This window comes from Telmatherina bonti (assembly GCF_933228915.1).
Source record: "Telmatherina bonti genome assembly, chromosome: 15".
Lineage (NCBI taxonomy): Eukaryota > Metazoa > Chordata > Actinopteri > Atheriniformes > Telmatherinidae > Telmatherina > Telmatherina bonti.
The window spans coordinates 2,396,642-2,419,653 of record NC_136613.1 but is presented as its reverse complement, the minus strand read 5'-3'; the positions used below and the strand labels follow the sequence as shown (position 1 = coordinate 2,419,653).

The window sequence follows — 23,012 nt, the reverse complement described above, 5'->3', positions numbered from 1 at the left end:
GATATATATATATATATATATATATATATATCCATATATATATGTATATATCTATATATATATCCATAGATATACATAATTTTTTTCATACTTTTAAAACTAAAAATATGAAAGCTGAAACACTGACCTAACAATATCTATGAGCATTTATTCAAAAGAAACACACACGAAATATTTTCTGTTGATAAATTTATTAAATTTCACTTTTAATGAAGAAACATAAATATATATTTGTTAAATTATGAAATGAATTGCTGAAATAAATTAAATATTTGATGCCTTTAAATGTCTCAGTATCTCACAGCAAACCAGAAATTAATTTAGTTTATTATTGAGGTACTCAAAAAAACCTAAATGGAATCCAAATAAAATTACTTTTATCTGATTCTTAGTTTTTAATTACTACAAAGAAGTTTATGATAAAGAAATTGCTGGATATAAGACTTTTTCAATAAATTTCAAAGAACAGTTTGATTTAAGTGAAATTTCAAATGGTAGCAGGTTGAAAATATAGTTGATGTTAAATAACAAACAACCTGGTGAAGAAACTACATTTCAGATTTCAAACAAAGAACAAACAAATCAGTCTACTGAAATAAAATACAAACGTATTGTTTCAGTATAAATAAGCGAGATGCCACATGAAACCTCAGCAGAGTTGTCAGATGAGATTGCAGCGGGAAATTGTCTAAAGGGGGATTGTTTTCACCGCCGCACCGCTAAACCCACAGCAGGAAGTGAAGTTTTAGCAGATGGACCAGACTAGCAGTTAGATGAAATCCACATGAAGCCTGCTGGACCTCCTGAACTACCAACTTGCTTCAGAGAACCCACAACGTTGGGAACTAAAAAGCAGTTTTCTCCATCGAGTCCATAGCAGTCCGGTTGAGATGGCATTGCCATGTTTGACGCTACATAAATAAAGTTGAATTGAACTGGTTCGGCGAAGACTCTGTTGCAGTTCCATGGCAGCCATGAAACAGGAAGTGAGGGTGTTCATGCCATTGGTCATGTGACAGACTTTTATCATTTCTTTAGTGAAAACTCCGGATGTGGTGACCGGGTTCCCGCCAGCTTGTTTGTCGTTGGGGCAGAAACCACCAACCAGACTTCCTCCTGATAGTGGTCATGTGATAGTTTGTCTTCTTCAGCGTAACAAGACTCGCTTTCTGTAAGAAAAGTGCTTCAGATGTAAAGAAAGTTTCCTCTGAATGTCTGAGCTCATCCAGGTGTAGGACATGGCTCAGCAGATCAACCAGGGACTAGGAGATGTAATCCGTCCTGTAGAACCTGAGGTCCACGAGGCTGTTCTGGCCCAGTTCAGTAGGTCCGGAGTCTGAACACCTTGCTGAGCCTGGAGGTGGCGCTGGAGTAGACGAGGAAGGAGCCTTCATCAGTGTTGAAGTGTTCCCAGTCCCTGCAGCCAAAGGTGGGCAGACTGTGGACCGGGACGAAGCCCTCGTAGCCCTGCCACCTGGAAACACATGACTGGTCACATGACCCAGAAGGAAGACTGGTCCAGGTGAGGGGCAGCAGGACTAACCTGTACACCACGCTGTTCAGAGAGTAGGAGGTGCCATCATGAGAATTCGCCACGAGCAGGAAGTTCTCCTCTCCAACGGTAAAGAACTCCCAGTCCAGAGCGCTGGAGCAAAGAGAGTAAACAAAGAGTGTAAACAAAGAGTGTAAACAAAATGTGTAAACAGAGTGAAACAAACAGCATAAACAAAGAATGTAAACAAAGAGTGTAAAGAAAGAGTGTAAACAAAATGTGTAAACAGAGTGAAACAAACAGCATAAACAAAGAATGTAAACAAAGAGTGTAAACAAAATGTGTAAACAGAGTGAAACAAACAGCATAAACAAAGAGTGTAAACATAAAGTGTAAACAAAATGTGTAAACAGAGTGAAACAAACAGCATAAACAAAGAATGTGAACAAAGAGTGTAAACAAAGAGTGTAAACAAAATGTGTAAACAGAGTGAAACAAACAGCATAAACAAAGAATGTAAACAAAGAGTGTAAACAAAATGTGTAAACAGAGTGAAACAAACAGCATAAACAAAGAATGTAAACAAAGAATGTAAACAAAATGTGTGAACAGAGTGAAACAAACAGCATAAACAAAGAGTGTAAACATAAAGTGTAAACAAAATGTGTGAACAGAGTGAAACAAACAGCATAAACAAAGAATGTAAACAAAGTGTGTAAACAAAATGTGTAAACAGAGTGAAACAAACAGCATAAACAAAGAATGTAAACAAAGATTGTAAACATAGAGTGTAAACAAAATGTGTAAACAAAATGTGTAAACAAAGTGAAACAAACAGCATAAACAAAGAATGTAAACAAAGAGTGTAAACAAAATGTGTAAACAGAGTGAAACAAACAGCATAAACAAAGAATGTAAACAAAGAGTGTAAACAAAATGTGTGAACAGAGTGAAACAAACAGCATAAACAAAGAATGTAAACATAAAGTGTAAACAAAATGTGTGAACAGAGTGAAGCAAACAGCATAAACAAAGAATGTAAACAAAGTGTGTAAACAAAATGTGTAAACAAAATGTGTAAACAGAGTGAAACAAACAGCATAAACAAAGAATGTAAACAAAGATTGTAAACATAGAGTGTAAACAAAATGTGTGAACAAAATGTGTAAACAAAGTGAAACAAACAGCATAAACAAAGAGTGTAAACAAAAAGTGTAAACAAAATGTGTGAACAGAGTGAAACAAACAGCATAAACAAAGAATGTAAACATAGAGTGTAAACAAAATGTGTAAACAGAGTGAAACAAACAGCATAAACAAAGAGTGTAAACATAAAGTGTAAACAAAATGTGTGAACAGAGTGAAACAAACAGCATAAACAAAGAATGTAAACAAAGTGTGTAAACAAAATGTGTAAACAAAATGTGTAAACAGAGTGAAACAAACAGCATAAACAAAGAATGTAAACAAAGTGTGTAAACAAAGAGTGTAAACAAAATGTGTAAACAGAGTGAAACAAACAGCATAAACAAAAAGTGTAAACATAAAGTGTAAACAAAATGTGTGAACAGAGTGAAACAAACAGCATAAACAAAGAATGTAAACAAAGAATGTAAACAAAATGTGTAAACAAAATGTGTAAACAGAGTGAAACAAACAGCATAAACAAAGAATGTAAACAAAGAATGTAAACAAAGAGTGTAAACAAAATGTCTAAACAGAGTGAAACAAACAGCATAAACAAAGAGTGTAAACAAAATGTCTAAACAGAGTGAAACAAACAGCATAAACAAAGAGTGTAAACAAAGAGTGTAAACATCAATGTGAATCAGCTGATGATTAAACTTTTTTTTCTTAAGGATTCCTGACAGAACTGAAAGTATTGATACTGAAACCTGATCAGTGATTCAGAGACAATGCTGAAGGTTTTTTCTGACGTGTAGTTAAAACTCACTGCTTTTACTTCTGATGAGTCGGAGATCAGCAGGATTTTAAAAATTAATTACAAATTACAAAAATTAATCACAAAAGTAAACTAATAAACTGATGAATACTTGAACAAAACAACAAACAAATAAAAGAAAAAACAAACAAAAGAGCAATAAATAAATACATGTCTTCCCTATCCTCACAGGGAGGACATCGTCCTCATACTGGGTTCAGTTTTTATCGTAAAGGCAGAAGGAAAGATCAATAACCAATCAAGAAAATATTCGAAACATGAAACATCAAGACTGAAAGTAATTGGATGGAAGCTTCTATTTCTAGTCTGATCAACAGATATACCATTAGGAGCTCTGACTGGACCACCGTCGGGGTTCTGGAGCTCTGACTGGACCACCGTCGGGGTTCTGGAGCTCTGACTGGACAGCTTACCTGTGGGTGGGGATGTCCTGAAAGCGGATGAAGGTCTGGGTGAGGGGGTTGAGCTCGTAAATGGTGGAGTTGATGCTGTAGAGATTCGGACCGCGGCTGGAAACCTTCTGGCTGTTGGCCACGGCGAGAAAGAACCTGCCATCAATCTGGAACGCCTCGATGTCCGTCGCTCCCTCTGTCTTCAGACAGACATAATGGACCATTATGGTCCAAACTGGTTATAGTTGTTAAATATGTGGAGTTAATTGGTTAAACTGGTTAAACCTGAACCTGCAGAGGTAAACATGTCCAGGTAAACTGGTTATATTGGTTAAACCCGAACAGCAGAGACACTGACTGTGATGTTCTGGAAGGTCTGGAAGAGTCCATCCAACCAGATGTAGATGCTGGAGCTGATGGCGGTGGTCCAGTTGTCGAAGGTGTTGGCCACCACCAGGAAGTGGTACGGTCCCACGGAGAAGAACTCCCAGTCATACGCTCCAGACGTGGACAGAGTCTGATTCACTTCAAATAACTGGGACAGGGCAGGACCATAAGAGACAAGATGGGAGGAAGATGAGATGTGACAATGAGACAAAGACAGTAAGATAAGGAGAGGACAGAGAGAAGACAGCGACACGAGGGACAAGAGAGACAACAGAGACAACAGAATATGGACCAGGACAAAGGAGGTTTGGACTGTCAAGGACAAGTGAAGACAGAGTGGACATAATAAAGACAATAAAGAATGGCTTAAAGACAGTGTCTCTCAATTCAGGTCCTCAGCCCCTCCTCCCTGCAAGTTTCCTCAGCAACTCTACCTGAACACACCTGGATGGAATAAAGTATCGTTAACAGTCTGCAGAGATCCTGATGAGGGAGTTCAATAATCTGACTCAGGTGCGTTGGAGCAGGATCATGTCTAAAACATGCAGCGGGGGGGGGGCTGAGGACCGGAACTGGGAAACACTGGCTTACAGACGGGGGACAAAAATCAAAGTCGGACATATAAAGGTCGGTAAACTACAAAGCAGGTCTTGAAAAGTAGAAGGCAGGACGTTGGACATGAGGACATGTTGGACATCAGTAAGGTAGACATCATGTAGTGGGTTTTGCATCTTTACTTCTGGTTTCCTGTTGGAGTCTTCCCTGTTTAGGTCCCCGGTTTCTAGTTTCTAGTTTCTAGTTTCCAGTTTCCGGTTTAGCCTTTGTTCGTGTTCGTTAGACCCAACTGGACTCATTAGTTGCTTCATTAGTCTGGTTTGGTTTCCCTGCATTTCCACCTCTTGGTTTCTGTTCCCATGGCTGCTCCACGGTGTGTTTGTGTTGCCTTCACTTGTCTGCTTCTACGTGTCGGTCCTGTTAGTTTCACGAAACATCTGGATTCTGCATTCCTGCCTCCAGTCCAGCAGGTGGCTCCACATGTCCACCACTTCCTGACACATCAAGACTTTTGACATCAGGACGTTGGTCTTCATGATATTGGACATCAGGACGTTGGACATGAGGACGTTGGACATCAGGACATTGGACCTAAGGATATTGGACCTCAGGACATTGGACATAAGGATGTTGGACGTGAGGACATTGGACATCAGGACATTGGACATAAGGATATTGGACCTCAGGACATTGGACATGAGGACGTTGGACATGAGGACATTGGACATAAGGATATTGGACCTCAGGACGTTGACCATCAGGACATTGACCATCAGGAAGTTGGACATCAGGACATTGGACAATAGGACATTGGACATCAGACATCAGGACATTGGACATTTGGATGTTGGTCATCAGACATCAGGACGTTGGACTTGAGGATGTTGGACATCAGGACTTTGGACAACAGATATCAGGACATCAGGACGTTGGACATGAGGACGTTGGACATCAGGACATTGGACCTAAGGATATTGGACCTCAGGACATTGGACATAAGGATGTTGGACGTGAGGACATTGGACATCAGGACATTGGACATAAGGATATTGGACCTCAGGACATTGGACATGAGGACGTTGGACATGAGGACATTGGACATAAGGATATTGGACCTCAGGACGTTGACCATCAGGACATTGACCATCAGGAAGTTGGACATCAGGACATTGGACAATAGGACATTGGACATCAGACATCAGGACATTGGACATTTGGATGTTGGTCATCAGACATCAGGACGTTGGACTTGAGGATGTTGGACATCAGGACTTTGGACAACAGATATCAGGACATCAGGACGTTGGACATGAGGACGTTGGACATCAGGACATTGGACCTAAGGATATTGGACCTCAGGACATTGGACATAAGGATGTTGGACGTGAGGACATTGGACATCAGGACATTGGACATAAGGATATTGGACCTCAGGACATTGGACATGAGGACGTTGGACATGAGGACATTGGACATAAGGATATTGGACCTCAGGACGTTGACCATCAGGACATTGGACATCAGACATCAGTACATTGGACATTTGGATGTTGGTCATCAGACATCAGGACGTTGGACTTGAGGATGTTGGACATCAGGACTTTGGACAACAGATATCAGGACATCAGGACGTTGGACATGAGGACGTTGGACATCAGCACATTAGACTTCAGGACATTGGACATAAGCATATTGGACCTCAGGACATTGGACATGAGGACGTTGGACATAAGGATATCGGACCTCAGGACATTGGACATTAGGAAATTGGACATCAGGACGTTGGACATAAGGACGCTGGACATCAAGACATTGGACATCAGGACATTGGACATCAGGACATTGGACATCAGGACATTGAACATGAGGACATTGGACATAAGGACATTGGACATCAGGACATTGGACATAAGGATATTGGACAGAAGGACATTGAACACGAGGACATTGGACATCAGGACATTGGACCCCAGGACATTCGACCTCAGGACATTAGGAAATTGGACATCAGGACGTTGGACATAAGGACGCTGGACATCAAGACATTGGACATCAGGACATTGGACATCAGGACATTGGACATAAGGATATTGTACATAAGGATATTGGACAGAAGGACATTGGACATGAGGACATTGGACATAAGGACATTGGACCCCAGGACATTCGACCTCAGGACATTGGACAGAAGGACATTGAACACGAGGACATTGGACAGAAGGACATTGGACAGAAGGACATTGAACACGAGGAGATTGGAAATCAGGACATTGGACATAAGGATATTGGACATAAGGATATTGGACATCAGGACATTGGACATCAGGAGATTGGACCCCAGGACATTGGACCGCAAGACATTGGACAGAAGGACAATGAACATGAGGATATTAGACATCAAGACATTGAACCTCAGGACATTGGACAGAAGGACATTGGACAGAAGGGCATTGAACATCAGGACACTGAACATGAGGACATTGGACAGAAGGACATTGAACACGAGGACATTGGACATCAGGACATTGGACATCAGGACATTGGACCCCAGGACATTCGACCTCAGGACATTGGACAGAAGGACATTGAACACGAGGACATTGGACCTCAGGACATTGGACAGAAGGACATTGAACACGAGGACATTGGACATCAGGACATTGGACCTCAGGACATTGGACATAAGGACATTGGACAGAAGGACATCAGGACATAAGGACATTGAACATGAGGACATTGGACATCAGGACATTGGACCTCAGGACATTGGACCTCAGGACATTGGACAGAAGGGCATTGAACATCAGGACATTGGACATCAGGACATTGGACAGAAGGACATTGAACATGAGGATATTGGACATCAAGACATTGGACATCAGGACATTGGACAGAAGGGCATTGAACATCAGGACATTGGATAGCAGGACATTAAACACGAAGACATTGGACCTGAGGACTTTGGACAGAAGGACATTGGACATCAGGACATTGGACATAAGGACATTGGACATCAGGACATTGGACAGAAGGACATTGGACCTCAGGACATTGGACAGAATGACATTGAACACGAGGACAATGGACATCAGGACATTGGACCTCAGGACTTTGGACACCAGGACATTGGACATAAGGACATTGGACATGAGGACATTGGACATCAAGACATTGGACATCAGGACATTGGACCTCAGGACATTGAACATCAGGACATTGAACATCAGGACATTGAACCCCAGGACATTGGACAGAAGGACATTGGACAGAAGGACATTGAACATGAGGATATTGGACATGAGGATATTGGACATAAGGATGTTTGACGTGAGGACATTGGACATAAGGACATTGGACATAAGGACATTGAACATGAGGACATTGGACATCAAGACATTGGACATCAGGACATTGGACCTCAGGACATTGGACCTCAGGACATTGGACATCAGGACATTGGACATCAGGACATTGGACAGAAGGACATTGGACAGAAGGACATTGGACAGAAGGACATTGAACATGAGGATATTCGACATCAGGACATTGGACATCAGGACATTGGACCTCAGGACATTGGACAGAAGGGCATTGAACATCAGGACATTGGACAGAAGGACATTGGACATAAGGACATTGAACATCAGGACATTGGACAGAAGGACATTGGACAGAAGGACATTGGACATAAGGACATTGAACACGAGGACATTGGACATGAGGATATTGGACATCAAGACATTGGACCTCAGGACATTGGACCTCAGGACATTGGACATAAGGACATTGAACATGAGGACATTGGACATCAGGACAGTGAGCGTTACCTTGGTTTCTGGGTTCCACCTGTAGATCACACTGTAGATGTTGTGGTCTGAGCCTGAAGAGACAAACAGAAACAGGATCTGTCTCTTCTCACCATCTGGTGGCAGATCATCGGTGGGACATAAGCCCCACCCCCTTACAAACCCTGTTCATTTTGGCCCCTCCCATCACAAGCCCCGCCTCCCACACAGTCCCCGCCTCTAAACAATGCAACACAAGCTAAACTGAACAAGTTCACTTCAAAGAAACTTTACCAAAACGGATCCTGATTTTTTTCAAGAAAAGGTTTAGGTTTCATTCTTCATGGCTGCCTTGTTGTTGGTTATCTAACAAAGATTATGTCATCATGACATGGGCTGCCTATTGGCTCATGCCTTTCATGTGTGACAGCGTTTCCTCATCCGTCACGGCGGAGGCCGATTAAAACTGGTCTAGTCCTAAATCTACCCCAGATGCTGTCTACAGAGGGGTTTCTGGTTCTGCAGCAGCTGTGGAAAGATCTAAGAATTACATGAGAACAGGGTCCTCAACCACAGCTCTAACACCTGGACTTCTGGACCAGTTCTGGCTGTAAACAGATTTATCTGTCCATGCTGGCTCCAGAGGTTGTGACGGGTTGAAGCTTCAAGGTGGAATCGGACCTGGATGAGGTGTGAAGGCTGTAGATGTGAGATAATCTGTGTCAGACTGCACCTGCATCCTTCCCTCTCAGATCAGAAACAATCTAAGCTCAGTGGTGTGTTTTACCTGCACAGGAAACACACACACACACCTGAGTGCAGGTGAGGTGTGCTTGATATGTTTCAGAAGATACAAGCTCTCTCTGACCTTCAAAGCTCCTGTTTTATGGTCTGAAAACCACAGACCTGCAACATCAAACGTGGCTGTTTTAAAGCTCTGAAGCAACAAAGTCGCCACAAAACGATCAGCTGCTTTGATCCTGATCCGGTTAGAACCGGAATAATTCATCTGATCACACCGGCTGCTTCTGGGGTTTGGCATGTTTCTTCTCTGAAGATATGAAGAAAGAAGGAGGAAACATCAGCAGCCTACTCCTCTGCAACATGTCCTGTTTACCTCTTCTGTGATTGGCCACCACCAGGAAGTTCTGGTCCTGGATCTGAAAGGCCTCCCAGTCCTGAGCAGCGTGGGTCTCCAGACTCTGGTAACGTAGGAAACGCCGCCGCCGCAGACTCCACCGATAGATGACCGACAGCTCCGGCTCCGCCTCCCGGACATTCGCCACCACAAGGAAAATCTGCCAGAAGGGAAGATGGGGTTAGAGATCTGGAATCGTATCAGAACATGATTCTGGTCCACGTAGAGGACCGCTCTGGAGTCTGGGAGGAACATTTCGCCAGCGCTTGTCAGATGAGATTGGTACCCTAGAGGTGCAAAAATCGGCCATATCAAGACAGAGTTGATGGACATGGACGTGGTCCACAACTGGTCCAGACGTGGTCCAGAACTGGTCCAAACGTGGTCCAGAACTGGTCCAGACGTGTTCAAGAACTGGTCCAGAACTGGTCCAGACGTGGTCCAGACGTGGTCAAGAACTGGTCCAGACCTGGTCCAAACGTGGTCCAGAACTGGTCCTGAACTGGTCCAGATGTGGTCCAGAACTGATCCAGAACTGGTCGAGAACTGGTCAAGACGTGGTCCAGACGTGGTCCAGACGTGGTCAAGAACTGTTTCAGAACTGGTCTAGACGTGATCCAGAACTGGTCCAAACGTGGTCCATAACTGGTCCAGAGGTGGTCCAGACGTGGTCCATAAATGGTCCAGACGTGGTCCAGAACTGGTCCAGACATGGTCCAGAACTGTTTCAGAACTGGTCTAAACGTGATCCAGAACTGGTCCAGACGTGGTTCAGACGTGGATCCCGAACTGGTCCAGACATGGTCTAGAACTGGTCCAGATGTGGTCCAGACATGGTCCAGAACTGGTCCAGATGTGGTCCAGAACTGGTCCAGAACTGGTCCAGACGTGGTCCGGAACTGGTCCAGAACTGGTCCAGACATGGTCCAGAACTGTTTCAGAACTGGTCTAAACGTGATCCAGAACTGGTCCAGACGTGGTTCAGACGTGGATCCCGAACTGGTCCAGACATGGTCCAGAACTGGTCCAGATGTGGTCCAGACATGGTCCAGAACTGGTCCAGACGTGGTCCAGAACTGGTCCAAACGTGGTCCAGAACTGGTCCAGACGTGGTCCAGACGTGGTCCAGACGTGGTCCAGACGTGGTCAAGAACTGGTCCAGAACTGGTCCAGAACTGGTCCAGAACTGGTCAAGACGTGGTCCAGACGTGGTCCAGACGTGGTCAAGAACTGTTTCAGAACTGGTCTAGACGTGATCCAGAACTGGTCCAAACGTGGTCCATAACTGGTCCAGAGGTGGTCCAGACGTGGTCCATAAATGGTCCAGACGTGGTCCAGAACTGGTCCAGACATGGTCCAGAACTGTTTCAGAACTGGTCTAAACGTGATCCAGAACTGGTCCAGACGTGGTTCAGACGTGGATCCCGAACTGGTCCAGACATGGTCCAGAACTGGTCCAGACGTGGTCCAGACATGGTCCAGAACTGGTCCAGACGTGGTCCAGAACTGGTCCAGAACTGGTCCAGACGTGGTCCGGAACTGGTCCAGAACTGGTCCAGACGTGGTCCGGAACTGGTCCAGAACTGGTCTACAACTGGTCCAAACGTGGTCCATAACTGGTCCAGACGTGGTCCAGAACTGGTCCAGAACTGGTCCAGACGTGGTCAGGGCGTGGTCCAGATGTGGTCCAGACGTGGTCAAGAACTGGTCCAGAAGGGGTCCAGAACTTGTCCAGATGTGGTCCAGACTTGGTCCAGACGTGGTCCAGAAATGGTCCAGACGTGGTCCAGACGTGGTCCAGAACTGGTGCAGACGTGGTCCATAACTGGTCCAGACGTGGTCCAGAACTGGTCTGGTCCAGAACGGGTCTAGAACTGGTCCAGATGTGGTCCAGAACTGGTCCAGACGTGGTCCAGAACTGGTCCAGAAAGGGTCCAGAACTGGTCCAGACGTGGTCCAGACATGGTCCAGAACTGGTCCAGACGTGGTCCAGAACTGGTCCAGGACTGGTCCAGAACTGGTCCAGACATGGTCCAGATGTGGTCCAGAACTGTTTCAGAACTGGTCTAGACGTGATCCAGAACTGGTCCAGGACGTGGTCCAGGACGTGGTCCAGGACGTGGTCCAGAACTGGTCCAGACATGGTCCAGAACTGTTCCAGAACTGGTCCAGACGTGGTCCAGACGTGGTCCGGAACTGGTCCAGAACTCGTCCAGACGTGATCCAGAACTGGTCCACAACTAGTCCAGACGTGGTCAACAACTGGTCCAGAACGGGTCTAGAACTGGTCCAGACGTGGTCCGTAACTGGTCCCGAACTGGTCCAGACGTGGTCCAGAACTGGTCCAGACGTGGTCCAGATGTGGACCAGACATGGACCAGAACTGGTCCAGAACTCGTCCAGACGTGGTCCAGAACTGGTCCAGACGTGGTCCAGAACTGGTCCAGACGTGGTCCGGAACTGGTACAGACAGGGTCTAGAACTGGTCCAGACGTGGTCCAGACATGGTCCAGACAGGGTCCAGACGTGGTCCAGAAGTGGTCCAGACGTGGTCCAGAACTGGACCAGACATGGTCCAGAAACTGGTCCAGAACTGGTCCAGAACTCGTCCAGAACGTGGTCCAGAAACTCGTCCAGACGTGTCCAGAACTGGTACAGACGTGGTCCGGAACTGGTACAGACAGGGTCCAGAACTGGTCCAGACGTGGTCCAGACATGGTCCAGAACTGGTCCAGACGTGGTCCAGAACTGGTCCAGGACTGGTCCAGAACTGGTCCAGATGTGGTCCAGAACTGTTTCAGAACTGGTCTAGACGTGATCCAGATGTGGTCCAGAACTGTTTCAGAACTGGTCTAGACGTGATCCAGATGTGGTCCAGAACTGTTTCAGAACTGGTCTAGACGTGATCCAGAACTGGTCCAGACGTGGTCCAGAACTGGTCCAGGACGTGGTCCAGACATGGTCCAGACGTGGTCCAGAACTGTTCCAGAACTGGTCCAGACGTGGTCCAGACGTGGTCCGGAACTGGTCCAGAACTCGTCCAGACGTGATCCAGAACTGGTCCACAACTAGTCCAGACGTGGTCAACAACTGGTCCAGAACGGGTCTAGAACTGGTCCAGACGTGGTCCGTAACTGGTCCCGAACTGGTCCAGAACCGGTCCAGACGTGGTCCAGAACTGGTCCAGAACTGGTCCAGACGTGGTCAGAACGTGGTCCAGAACTGGTCCAGAAGTGGTCCGGACATGGTCCAAACGTGGTCTGGAACTGGTCCAGACGTGGTCCAGATGTGGTCCAGAACTCGTCCAGACGTGGTCCAGAACTCGTCCAGACGTGGTCCAGAACTGGTCCAGACAGGGTCCAGACGTGGTCCAGACGTGGTCCAGAACTGGACCAGACATGGTCCAGAACTGGTCCAGAACTCGTCCAGACGTGGTCCAGAACTGGTCCAGACGTGGTCCGGAACTGGTACAGACAGGGTCTAGAACTGGTCCAGACGTGGTCCAGACATGGTCCAGACAGGGTCCAGACGTGGTCCAGAAGTGGTCCAGACGTGGTCCAGAACTGGACCAGACATGGTCCAGAACTGGTCCAGAACTCGTCCAGACGTGGTCCAGAACTCGTCCAGACGTGGTCCAGACGTGGTCCAGAACTGGTCCAGACGTGGTCCGGAACTGGTACAGACAGGGTCCAGAACTGGTCCAGACGTGGTCCAGACATGGTCCAGAACTGGTCCAGACGTGGTCCAGAACTGGTCCAGATGTGGTCCAGAACTGTTTCAGAACTGGTCTAGACGTGATCCAGATGTGGTCCAGAACTGTTTCAGAACTGGTCTAGACGTGATCCAGATGTGGTCCAGAACTGTTTCAGAACTGGTCTAGACGTGATCCAGAACTGGTCCAGACGTGGTCCAGAACTGGTCCAGGACGTGGTCCAGACATGGTCCAGACGTGGTCCAGAACTGTTCCAGAACTGGTCCAGACATGGTCCAGACGTGGTCCGGAACTGGTCCAGAACTCGTCCAGACATGATCCAGAACTGGTCCACAACTAGTCCAGACGTGGTCAACAACTGGTCCAGAACGGGTCTAGAACTGGTCCAGACGTGGTCCGTAACTGGTCCCGAACTGGTCCAGACGTGGTCCAGAACTGGTCCAGAACTGGTCCAGACATGGTCCAAACGTGGTCTGGAACTGGTCCAGTCATGGTCCAGACGTGGTCCATAACTGGTCCAGACGTGGTCCAGAACCGGTCCAGACGTGGTCCAGAACTGGTCCAGAACTGGTCCAGACATGGTCCAAACGTGGTCTGGAACTTGTCCAGTCATGGTCCAGACGTGGTCCAGAACTGGTGCAGACGTGGTCCAGAACTGGTCCAAACGTGGTCCATAACTGGTCCAGACGTGGTCCGGAACTGGTCCAGACGTGGTCCAGTCATGGTCCAGACGTGGTCCAGAACTGCTGCAGACGTGGTCCAGAACTTGTCCAGAACTGGTCCAAACGTGGTCCATAACTGGTCCAGACGTGGTCCGGAACTGGTCCAGAACTGGTCCAGACGTGGTCCAGAACTGGTCCAGAACTGGTCCAGAACTCGTCCAGACGTGGTCCAGAACTCGTCCAGACGTGGTCCAGAACTGGTCCAGACGTGGTCCAGACATGGTCCAGAACTGGTCAAGACGTGGTCCAGAACTGGTCCAGGACTGGTCCAGAACTGGTCCAGATGTGTTCCAGAACTGTTTCAGAACTGGTCTAGACGTGGTCCGGAACTGGTCCAGACGTGGTCCAGACGTGGTCCAGAAGTGGTCCAGACGTGGTCCAGAACTGGACCAGACATGGTCCAGAACTGGTCCAGAACTCGTCCAGACGTGGTCCAGACGTGGTCCAGAACTGGTCCAGACGTGGTCCGGAACTGGTACAGACAGGGTCTAGAACTGGTCCAGACGTGGTCCAGACATGGTCCAGACAGGGTCCAGACGTGGTCCAGAAGTGGTCCAGACGTGGTTCAGAACTGGACCAGACATGGTCCAGAACTGGTCCAGAACTGGTCCAGAACTGGTCCAGATGTGTTCCAGAACTGTTTCAGAACTGGTCTAGACATGATCCAGATGTGGTCCAGAACTGTTTCAGAACTGGTCTAGACGTGATCCAGATGTGGTCCAGAACTGTTTCAGAACTGGTCTAGACGTGATCCAGAACTGGTCCAGACGTGGTCCAGAACTGGTCCAGGACGTGGTCCAGACATGGTCCAGACGTGGTCCAGAACTGTTCCAGAACTGGTCCAGACGTGGTCCAGACGTGGTCCGGAACTGGTCCAGAACTCGTCCAGACGTGATCCAGAACTGGTCCACAACTAGTCCAGACGTGGTCAACAACTGGTCCAGAACGGGTCTAGAACTGGTCCAGACGTGGTCCGTAACTGGTCCCGAACTGGTCCAGACGTGGTCCAGAACTGGTCCAGACGTGGTCCGGAACTGGTCCAGAACTGGTCCAGACGTGGTCCAGAACTGGTGCAGACGTGGTCCAGAACTGGTGCAGACGTGGTCCAGAACCGGTCCAGACGTGGTCCAGAACTGGTCCAGAACTGGTCCAGACGTGGTCAGAACGTGGTCCAGAACTGGTCCAGAAGTGGTCCGGACATGGTCCAAACGTGGTCTGGAACTGGTCCAGATGTGGTCCAGATGTGGTCCAGAACTCGTCCAGACGTGGTCCAGAACTCGTCCAGACGTGGTCCAGAACTGGTCCAGACAGGGTCCAGACGTGGTCCAGAAGTGGTCCAGAAGTGGTCCAGAACTGGACCAGACATGGTCCAGAACTGGTCCAGAACTCGTCCAGACGTGGTCCAGAACTGGTCCAGACGTGGTCCGGAACTGGTACAGACAGGGTCTAGAACTGGTCCAGACGTGGTCCAGACATGGTCCAGACAGGGTCCAGACGTGGTCCAGAAGTGGTCCAGACGTGGTCCAGAACTGGACCAGACATGGTCCAGAACTGGTCCAGAACTCGTCCAGACGTGGTCCAGAACTGGTCCAGACGTGGTCCAGAACTGGTCCAGACGTGGTCCAGAACTGTTCCAGAACTGGTCCAGACGTGGTCCAGACGTGGTCCGGAACTGGTCCAGAACTCGTCCAGACGTGATCCAGAACTGGTCCACAACTAGTCCAGACGTGGTCAACAACTGGTCCAGAACGGGTCTGGAACTGGTCCAGACGTGGTCCGTAACTGGTCCCGAACTGGTCCAGACGTGGTCCAGAACTGGTGCAGACGTGGTCCATAACTGGTCCAGACGTGGTCCAGAACCGGTCCAGACGTGGTCCGGAACTGGTCCAGAACTGGTCCAGACGTGGTCCAGAACTGGTGCAGACGTGGTCCATAACTGGTCCAGACGTGGTCCAGAACCGGTCCAGACGTGGTCCAGAACTGGTCCAGAACTGGTCCAGACATGGTCCAAACGTGGTCTGGAACTGGTCCAGTCATGGTCCAGACGTGGTCCAGAACTGGTGCAGACGTGGTCCAGAACTGGTCCAGAACTGGTCCAAACGTGGTCCATAACTGGTCCAGACGTGGTCCAGAACTGGTCTGGTCCAGAACGGGTCTAGAACTGGTCCAGATGTGGTCCAGAACTGGTCCAGACGTGGTCCAGAACTGGTCCAGAAAGGGTCCAGAACTGGTCCAGACGTGGTCCAGACATGGTCCAGAACTGGTCCAGACGTGGTCCAGAACTGGTCCAGGACTGGTCCAGAACTGGTCCAGACATGGTCCAGATGTGGTCCAGAACTGTTTCAGAACTGGTCTAGACGTGATCCAGAACTGGTCCAGGACGTGGTCCAGGACGTGGTCCAGGACGTGGTCCAGAACTGGTCCAGACATGGTCCAGAACTGTTCCAGAACTGGTCCAGACGTGGTCCAGACGTGGTCCGGAACTGGTCCAGAACTCGTCCAGACGTGATCCAGAACTGGTCCACAACTAGTCCAGACGTGGTCAACAACTGGTCCAGAACGGGTCTAGAACTGGTCCAGACGTGGTCCGTAACTGGTCCCGAACTGGTCCAGACGTGGTCCAGAACTGGTCCAGACGTGGTCCAGATGTGGACCAGACATGGTCCAGAACTGGTCCAGAACTCGTCCAGACGTGGTCCAGAACTGGTCCAGACGTGGTCCAGAACTGGTCCAGACGTGGTCCAGAACTGGTGCAGACGTGGTCCATAACTGGTCCAGACGTGGTCCAGAACCGGTCCAGACGTGGTCCGGAACTGGTCCAGAACTGGTCCAGACGTGGTCCAGAACTGGTGCAGACGTGGTCCATAACTGGTCCAGACGTGGTCCAGAACCGGTCCAGACGTGGTCCAGAACTGGTCCAGAACTGGTCCAGACATGGTCCAAACGTGGTCTGGAACTGGTCCAGTCATGGTCCAGACGTGGTCCAGAACTGGTGCAGACGTGGTCCAGAACTGGTCCAGAACTGGTCCAAACGTGGTCCATAACTGGTCCAGACGTGGTCCAGAACTGGTCTGGTCCAGAACGGGTCTAGAACTGGTCCAGATGTGGTCCAGAACTGGTCCAGACGTGGTCCAGAACTGGTCCAGAAAGGGTCCAGAACTGGTCCAGACGTTGTCCAGACATGGTCCAGAACTGGTCCAGACGTGGTCCAGAACTGGTCCAGGACTGGTCCAGAACTGGTCCAGACATGGTCCAGATGTGGTCCAGAACTGTTTCAGAACTGGTCTAGACGTGATCCAGAACTGGTCCAGGACGTGGTCCAGGACGTGGTCCAGGACGTGGTCCAGAACTGGTCCAGACATGGTCCAGAACTGTTCCAGAACTGGTCCAGACGTGGTCCAGACGTGGTCCGGAACTGGTCCAGAACTCGTCCAGACGTGATCCAGAACTGGTCCACAACTAGTCCAGACGTGGTCAACAACTGGTCCAGAACGTGGTCTAGAACTGGTCCAGACGTGGTCCGTAACTGGTCCCGAACTGGTCCAGACGTGGTCCAGAACTGGTCCAGACGTGGTCCAGATGTGGACCAGACATGGTCCAGAACTGGTCCAGAACTCGTCCAGACGTGGTCCAGAACTGGTCCAGACGTGGTCCAGAACTGGTCCAGACGTGGTCCGGAACTGGTACAGACAGGGTCTAGAACTGGTCCAGACGTGGTCCAGACATGGTCCAGACAGGGTCCAGACGTGGTCCAGAAGTGGTCCAGACGTGGTCCAGAACTGGACCAGACATGGTCCAGAACTGGTCCAGAACTCGTCCAGACGTGGTCCAGAACTCGTCCAGACGTGGTCCAGAACTGGTACAGACGTGGTCCGGAACTGGTACAGACAGGGTCCAGAACTGGTCCAGACGTGGTCCAGACATGGTCCAGAACTGGTCCAGACGTGGTCCAGAACTGGTCCAGGACTGGTCCAGAACTGGTCCAGATGTGGTCCAGAACTGTTTCAGAACTGGTCTAGACGTGATCCAGATGTGGTCCAGAACTGTTTCAGAACTGGTCTAGACGTGATCCAGATGTGGTCCAGAACTGTTTCAGAACTGGTCTAGACGTGATCCAGAACTGGTCCAGACGTGGTCCAGAACTGGTCCAGGACGTGGTCCAGACATGGTCCAGACGTGGTCCAGAACTGTTCCAGAACTGGTCCAGACGTGGTCCAGACGTGGTCCGGAACTGGTCCAGAACTCGTCCAGACGTGATCCAGAACTGGTCCACAACTAGTCCAGACGTGGTCAACAACTGGTCCAGAACGGGTCTAGAACTGGTCCAGACGTGGTCCGTAACTGGTCCCGAACTGGTCCAGAACCGGTCCAGACGTGGTCCAGAACTGGTCCAGAACTGGTCCAGACGTGGTCAGAACGTGGTCCAGAACTGGTCCAGAAGTGGTCCGGACATGGTCCAAACGTGGTCTGGAACTGGTCCAGACGTGGTCCAGATGTGGTCCAGAACTCGTCCAGACGTGGTCCAGAACTCGTCCAGACGTGGTCCAGAACTGGTCCAGACAGGGTCCAGACGTGGTCCAGACGTGGTCCAGAACTGGACCAGACATGGTCCAGAACTGGTCCAGAACTCGTCCAGACGTGGTCCAGAACTGGTCCAGACGTGGTCCGGAACTGGTACAGACAGGGTCTAGAACTGGTCCAGACGTGGTCCAGACATGGTCCAGACAGGGTCCAGACGTGGTCCAGAAGTGGTCCAGACGTGGTCCAGAACTGGACCAGACATGGTCCAGAACTGGTCCAGAACTCGTCCAGACGTGGTCCAGAACTCGTCCAGACGTGGTCCAGACGTGGTCCAGAACTGGTCCAGACGTGGTCCGGAACTGGTACAGACAGGGTCCAGAACTGGTCCAGACGTGGTCCAGACATGGTCCAGAACTGGTCCAGACGTGGTCCAGAACTGGTCCAGATGTGGTCCAGAACTGTTTCAGAACTGGTCTAGACGTGATCCAGATGTGGTCCAGAACTGTTTCAGAACTGGTCTAGACGTGATCCAGATGTGGTCCAGAACTGTTTCAGAACTGGTCTAGACGTGATCCAGAACTGGTCCAGACGTGGTCCAGAACTGGTCCAGGACGTGGTCCAGACATGGTCCAGACGTGGTCCAGAACTGTTCCAGAACTGGTCCAGACATGGTCCAGACGTGGTCCGGAACTGGTCCAGAACTCGTCCAGACATGATCCAGAACTGGTCCACAACTAGTCCAGACGTGGTCAACAACTGGTCCAGAACGGGTCTAGAACTGGTCCAGACGTGGTCCGTAACTGGTCCCGAACTGGTCCAGACGTGGTCCAGAACTGGTCAAGACGTGGTCCGGAACTGGTCCAGAACTGGTCCAGACGTGGTCCAGAACTGGTCCAGAACTGGTCCAGACATGGTCCAAACGTGGTCTGGAACTGGTCCAGTCATGGTCCAGACGTGGTCCATAACTGGTCCAGACGTGGTCCAGAACCGGTCCAGACGTGGTCCAGAACTGGTCCAGAACTGGTCCAGACATGGTCCAAACGTGGTCTGGAACTGGTCCAGTCATGGTCCAGACGTGGTCCAGAACTGGTGCAGACGTGGTCCAGAACTGGTCCAGAACTGGTCCAAACGTGGTCCATAACTGGTCCAGACGTGGTCCGGAACTGGTCCAGACGTGGTCCAGTCATGGTCCAGACGTGGTCCAGAACTGGTGCAGACGTGGTCCAGAACTGGTCCAGAACTGGTCCAAACGTGGTCCATAACTGGTCCAGACGTGGTCCGGAACTGGTCCAGAACTGGTCCAGACGTGGTCCAGAACTGGTCCAGAACTGGTCCAGAACTCGTCCAGACGTGGTCCAGAACTCGTCCAGACGTGGTCCAGAACTGGTCCAGACGTGGTCCAGACATGGTCCAGAACTGGTCAAGACGTGGTCCAGAACTGGTCCAGGACTGGTCCAGAACTGTTCCCGAACTGTTTCAGAACTGGTCTAGACGTGGTCCGGAACTGGTCCAGACGTGGTCCAGACGTGGTCCAGACGTGGTCCAGAACTGGACCAGACATGGTCCAGAACTGGTCCAGAACTCGTCCAGACGTGGTCCAGACGTGGTCCAGAACTGGTCCAGACGTGGTCCGGAACTGGTACAGACAGGGTCTAGAACTGGTCCAGACGTGGTCCAGACATGGTCCAGACAGGGTCCAGACGTGGTCCAGAAGTGGTCCAGACGTGGTCCAGAACTGGACCAGACATGGTCCAGAACTGGTCCAGAACTGGTCCAGAACTCGTCCAGACGTGGTCCAGAACTCGTCCAGACGTGGTCCAGAACTGGTCCAGACGTGGTCCGGAACTGGAACAGACAGGGTCCAGAACTGGTCCAGACGTGGTCCAGACATGGTCCAGAACTGGTCAAGACGTGGTCCAGAACTGGTCCAGGACTGGTCCAGAACTGGTCCAGATGTGTTCCAGAACTGTTTCAGAACTGGTCTAGACATGATCCAGATGTGGTCCAGAACTGTTTCAGAACTGGTCTAGACGTGATCCAGATGTGGTCCAGAACTGTTTCAGAACTGGTCTAGACGTGATCCAGAACTGGTCCAGACGTGGTCCAGAACTGGTCCAGGACGTGGTCCAGACATGGTCCAGACGTGGTCCAGAACTGTTCCAGAACTGGTCCAGACGTGGTCCAGACGTGGTCCGGAACTGGTCCAGAACTCGTCCAGACGTGATCCAGAACTGGTCCACAACTAGTCCAGACGTGGTCAACAACTGGTCCAGAACGGGTCTAGAACTGGTCCAGACGTGGTCCGTAACTGGTCCCGAACTGGTCCAGACGTGGTCCAGAACTGGTCCAGACGTGGTCCGGAACTGGTCCAGAACTGGTCCAGACGTGGTCCAGAACTGGTGCAGACGTGGTCCAGAACTGGTGCAGACGTGGTCCAGAACCGGTCCAGACGTGGTCCAGAACTGGTCCAGAACTGGTCCAGACGTGGTCAGAACGTGGTCCAGAACTGGTCCAGAAGTGGTCCGGACATGGTCCAAACGTGGTCTGGAACTGGTCCAGATGTGGTCCAGATGTGGTCCAGAACTCGTCCAGACGTGGTCCAGAACTCGTCCAGACGTGGTCCAGAACTGGTCCAGACAGGGTCCAGACGTGGTCCAGAAGTGGTCCAGAAGTGGTCCAGAACTGGACCAGACATGGTCCAGAACTGGTCCAGAACTCGTCCAGACGTGGTCCAGAACTGGTCCAGACGTGGTCCGGAACTGGTACAGACAGGGTCTAGAACTGGTCCAGACGTGGTCCAGACATGGTCCAGACAGGGTCCAGACGTGGTCCAGAAGTGGTCCAGACGTGGTCCAGAACTGGACCAGACATGGTCCAGAACTGGTCCAGAACTCGTCCAGACGTGGTCCAGAACTCGTCCAGACGTGGTCCAGAACTGGTCCAGACGTGGTCCAGAACTGTTCCAGAACTGGTCCAGACGTGGTCCAGACGTGGTCCGGAACTGGTCCAGAACTCGTCCAGACGTGATCCAGAACTGGTCCACAACTAGTCCAGACGTGGTCAACAACTGGTGCAGAACGGGTCTGGAACTGGTCCAGACGTGGTCCGTAACTGGTCCCGAACTGGTCCAGACGTGGTCCAGAACTGGTGCAGACGTGGTCCATAACTGGTCCAGACGTGGTCCAGAACCGGTCCAGACGTGGTCCGGAACTGGTCCAGAACTGGTCCAGACGTGGTCCAGAACTGGTGCAGACGTGGTCCATAACTGGTCCAGACGTGGTCCAGAACCGGTCCAGACGTGGTCCAGAACTGGTCCAGAACTGGTCCAGACATGGTCCAAACGTGGTCTGGAACTGGTCCAGTCATGGTCCAGACGTGGTCCAGAACTGGTGCAGACGTGGTCCAGAACTGGTCCAGAACTGGTCCAAACGTGGTCCATAACTGGTCCAGACGTGGTCCGGAACTGGTCCAGAAGTGGTCCAGACGTGGTCCAGACAGGGTCCAGACGTGGTCCAGAAGTGGTCCAGACGTGGTCCAGAACTGGTCCAGAACTGGTCCAGAACTGGTCCAGACGTGGTCCAGAACTCGTCCAGACGTGGTCCAGAACTGGTCCAGACGTGGTCCGGAACTGGAACAGACAGGGTCCAGAACTGGTCCAGACGTGGTCCAGACATGGTCCAGAACTGGTCAAGACGTGGTCCAGAACTGGTCCAGGACTGGTCCAGAACTGGTCCAGATGTGTTCCAGAACTGTTTCAGAACTGGTCTAGACATGATCCAGATGTGGTCCAGAACTGTTTCAGAACTGGTCTAGACGTGATCCAGATGTGGTCCAGAACTGTTTCAGAACTGGTCTAGACGTGATCCAGAACTGGTCCAGACGTGGTCCAGAACTGGTCCAGGACGTGGTCCAGACATGGTCCAGACGTGGTCCAGAACTGTTCCAGACGTGGTCCGGAACTGCTCCAGAACTCGTCCAGACGTGATCCAGAACTGGTCCACAACTAGTCCAGACGTGGTCAACAACTGGTCCAGAACGGGTCTAGAACTGGTCCAGACGTGGTCCGTAACTGGTCCCGAACTGGTGCAGACGTGGTCCAGAACTGGTGCAGACGTGGTCCAGAACTGGTGCAGACGTGGTCCAGAACCGGTCCAGACGTGGTCCAGAACCGGTCCAGACGTGGTCCAGAACTGGTCCAGAACTGGTCCAGAAGTGGTCCGGACATGGTCCAAACGTGGTCTGGAACTGGTCCAGATGTGGTCCAGATGTGGTCCAGAACTCGTCCAGACGTGGTCCAGAACTGGTCCAGACAGGGTCCAGACGTGGTCCAGAAGTGGTCCAGAAG

General features: G+C 50.3%; 1 protein-coding gene across 1 annotated transcript in view; it reads right to left on the bottom strand.

Moving 5' to 3' along the window:
• Positions 1-1,320: 1,320 nt before the first annotated feature.
• The window catches only part of tspeara (thrombospondin-type laminin G domain and EAR repeats a), a gene marked incomplete at both ends in the record, with an annotated part of 289,634 nt that continues 267,942 nt past the window's right edge, over positions 1,321-23,012 (bottom strand). Inside the window, 6 exons of the mRNA XM_079254282.1 lie at positions 1,321-1,474; positions 1,544-1,645; positions 3,869-4,043; positions 4,202-4,382; positions 8,617-8,669; positions 9,692-9,872. Coding sequence (XP_079110408.1) covers positions 1,321-1,474; positions 1,544-1,645; positions 3,869-4,043; positions 4,202-4,382; positions 8,617-8,669; positions 9,692-9,872 — 846 coding nt within the window. The remainder of the gene's footprint in view (positions 1,475-1,543; positions 1,646-3,868; positions 4,044-4,201; positions 4,383-8,616; positions 8,670-9,691; positions 9,873-23,012) is intronic.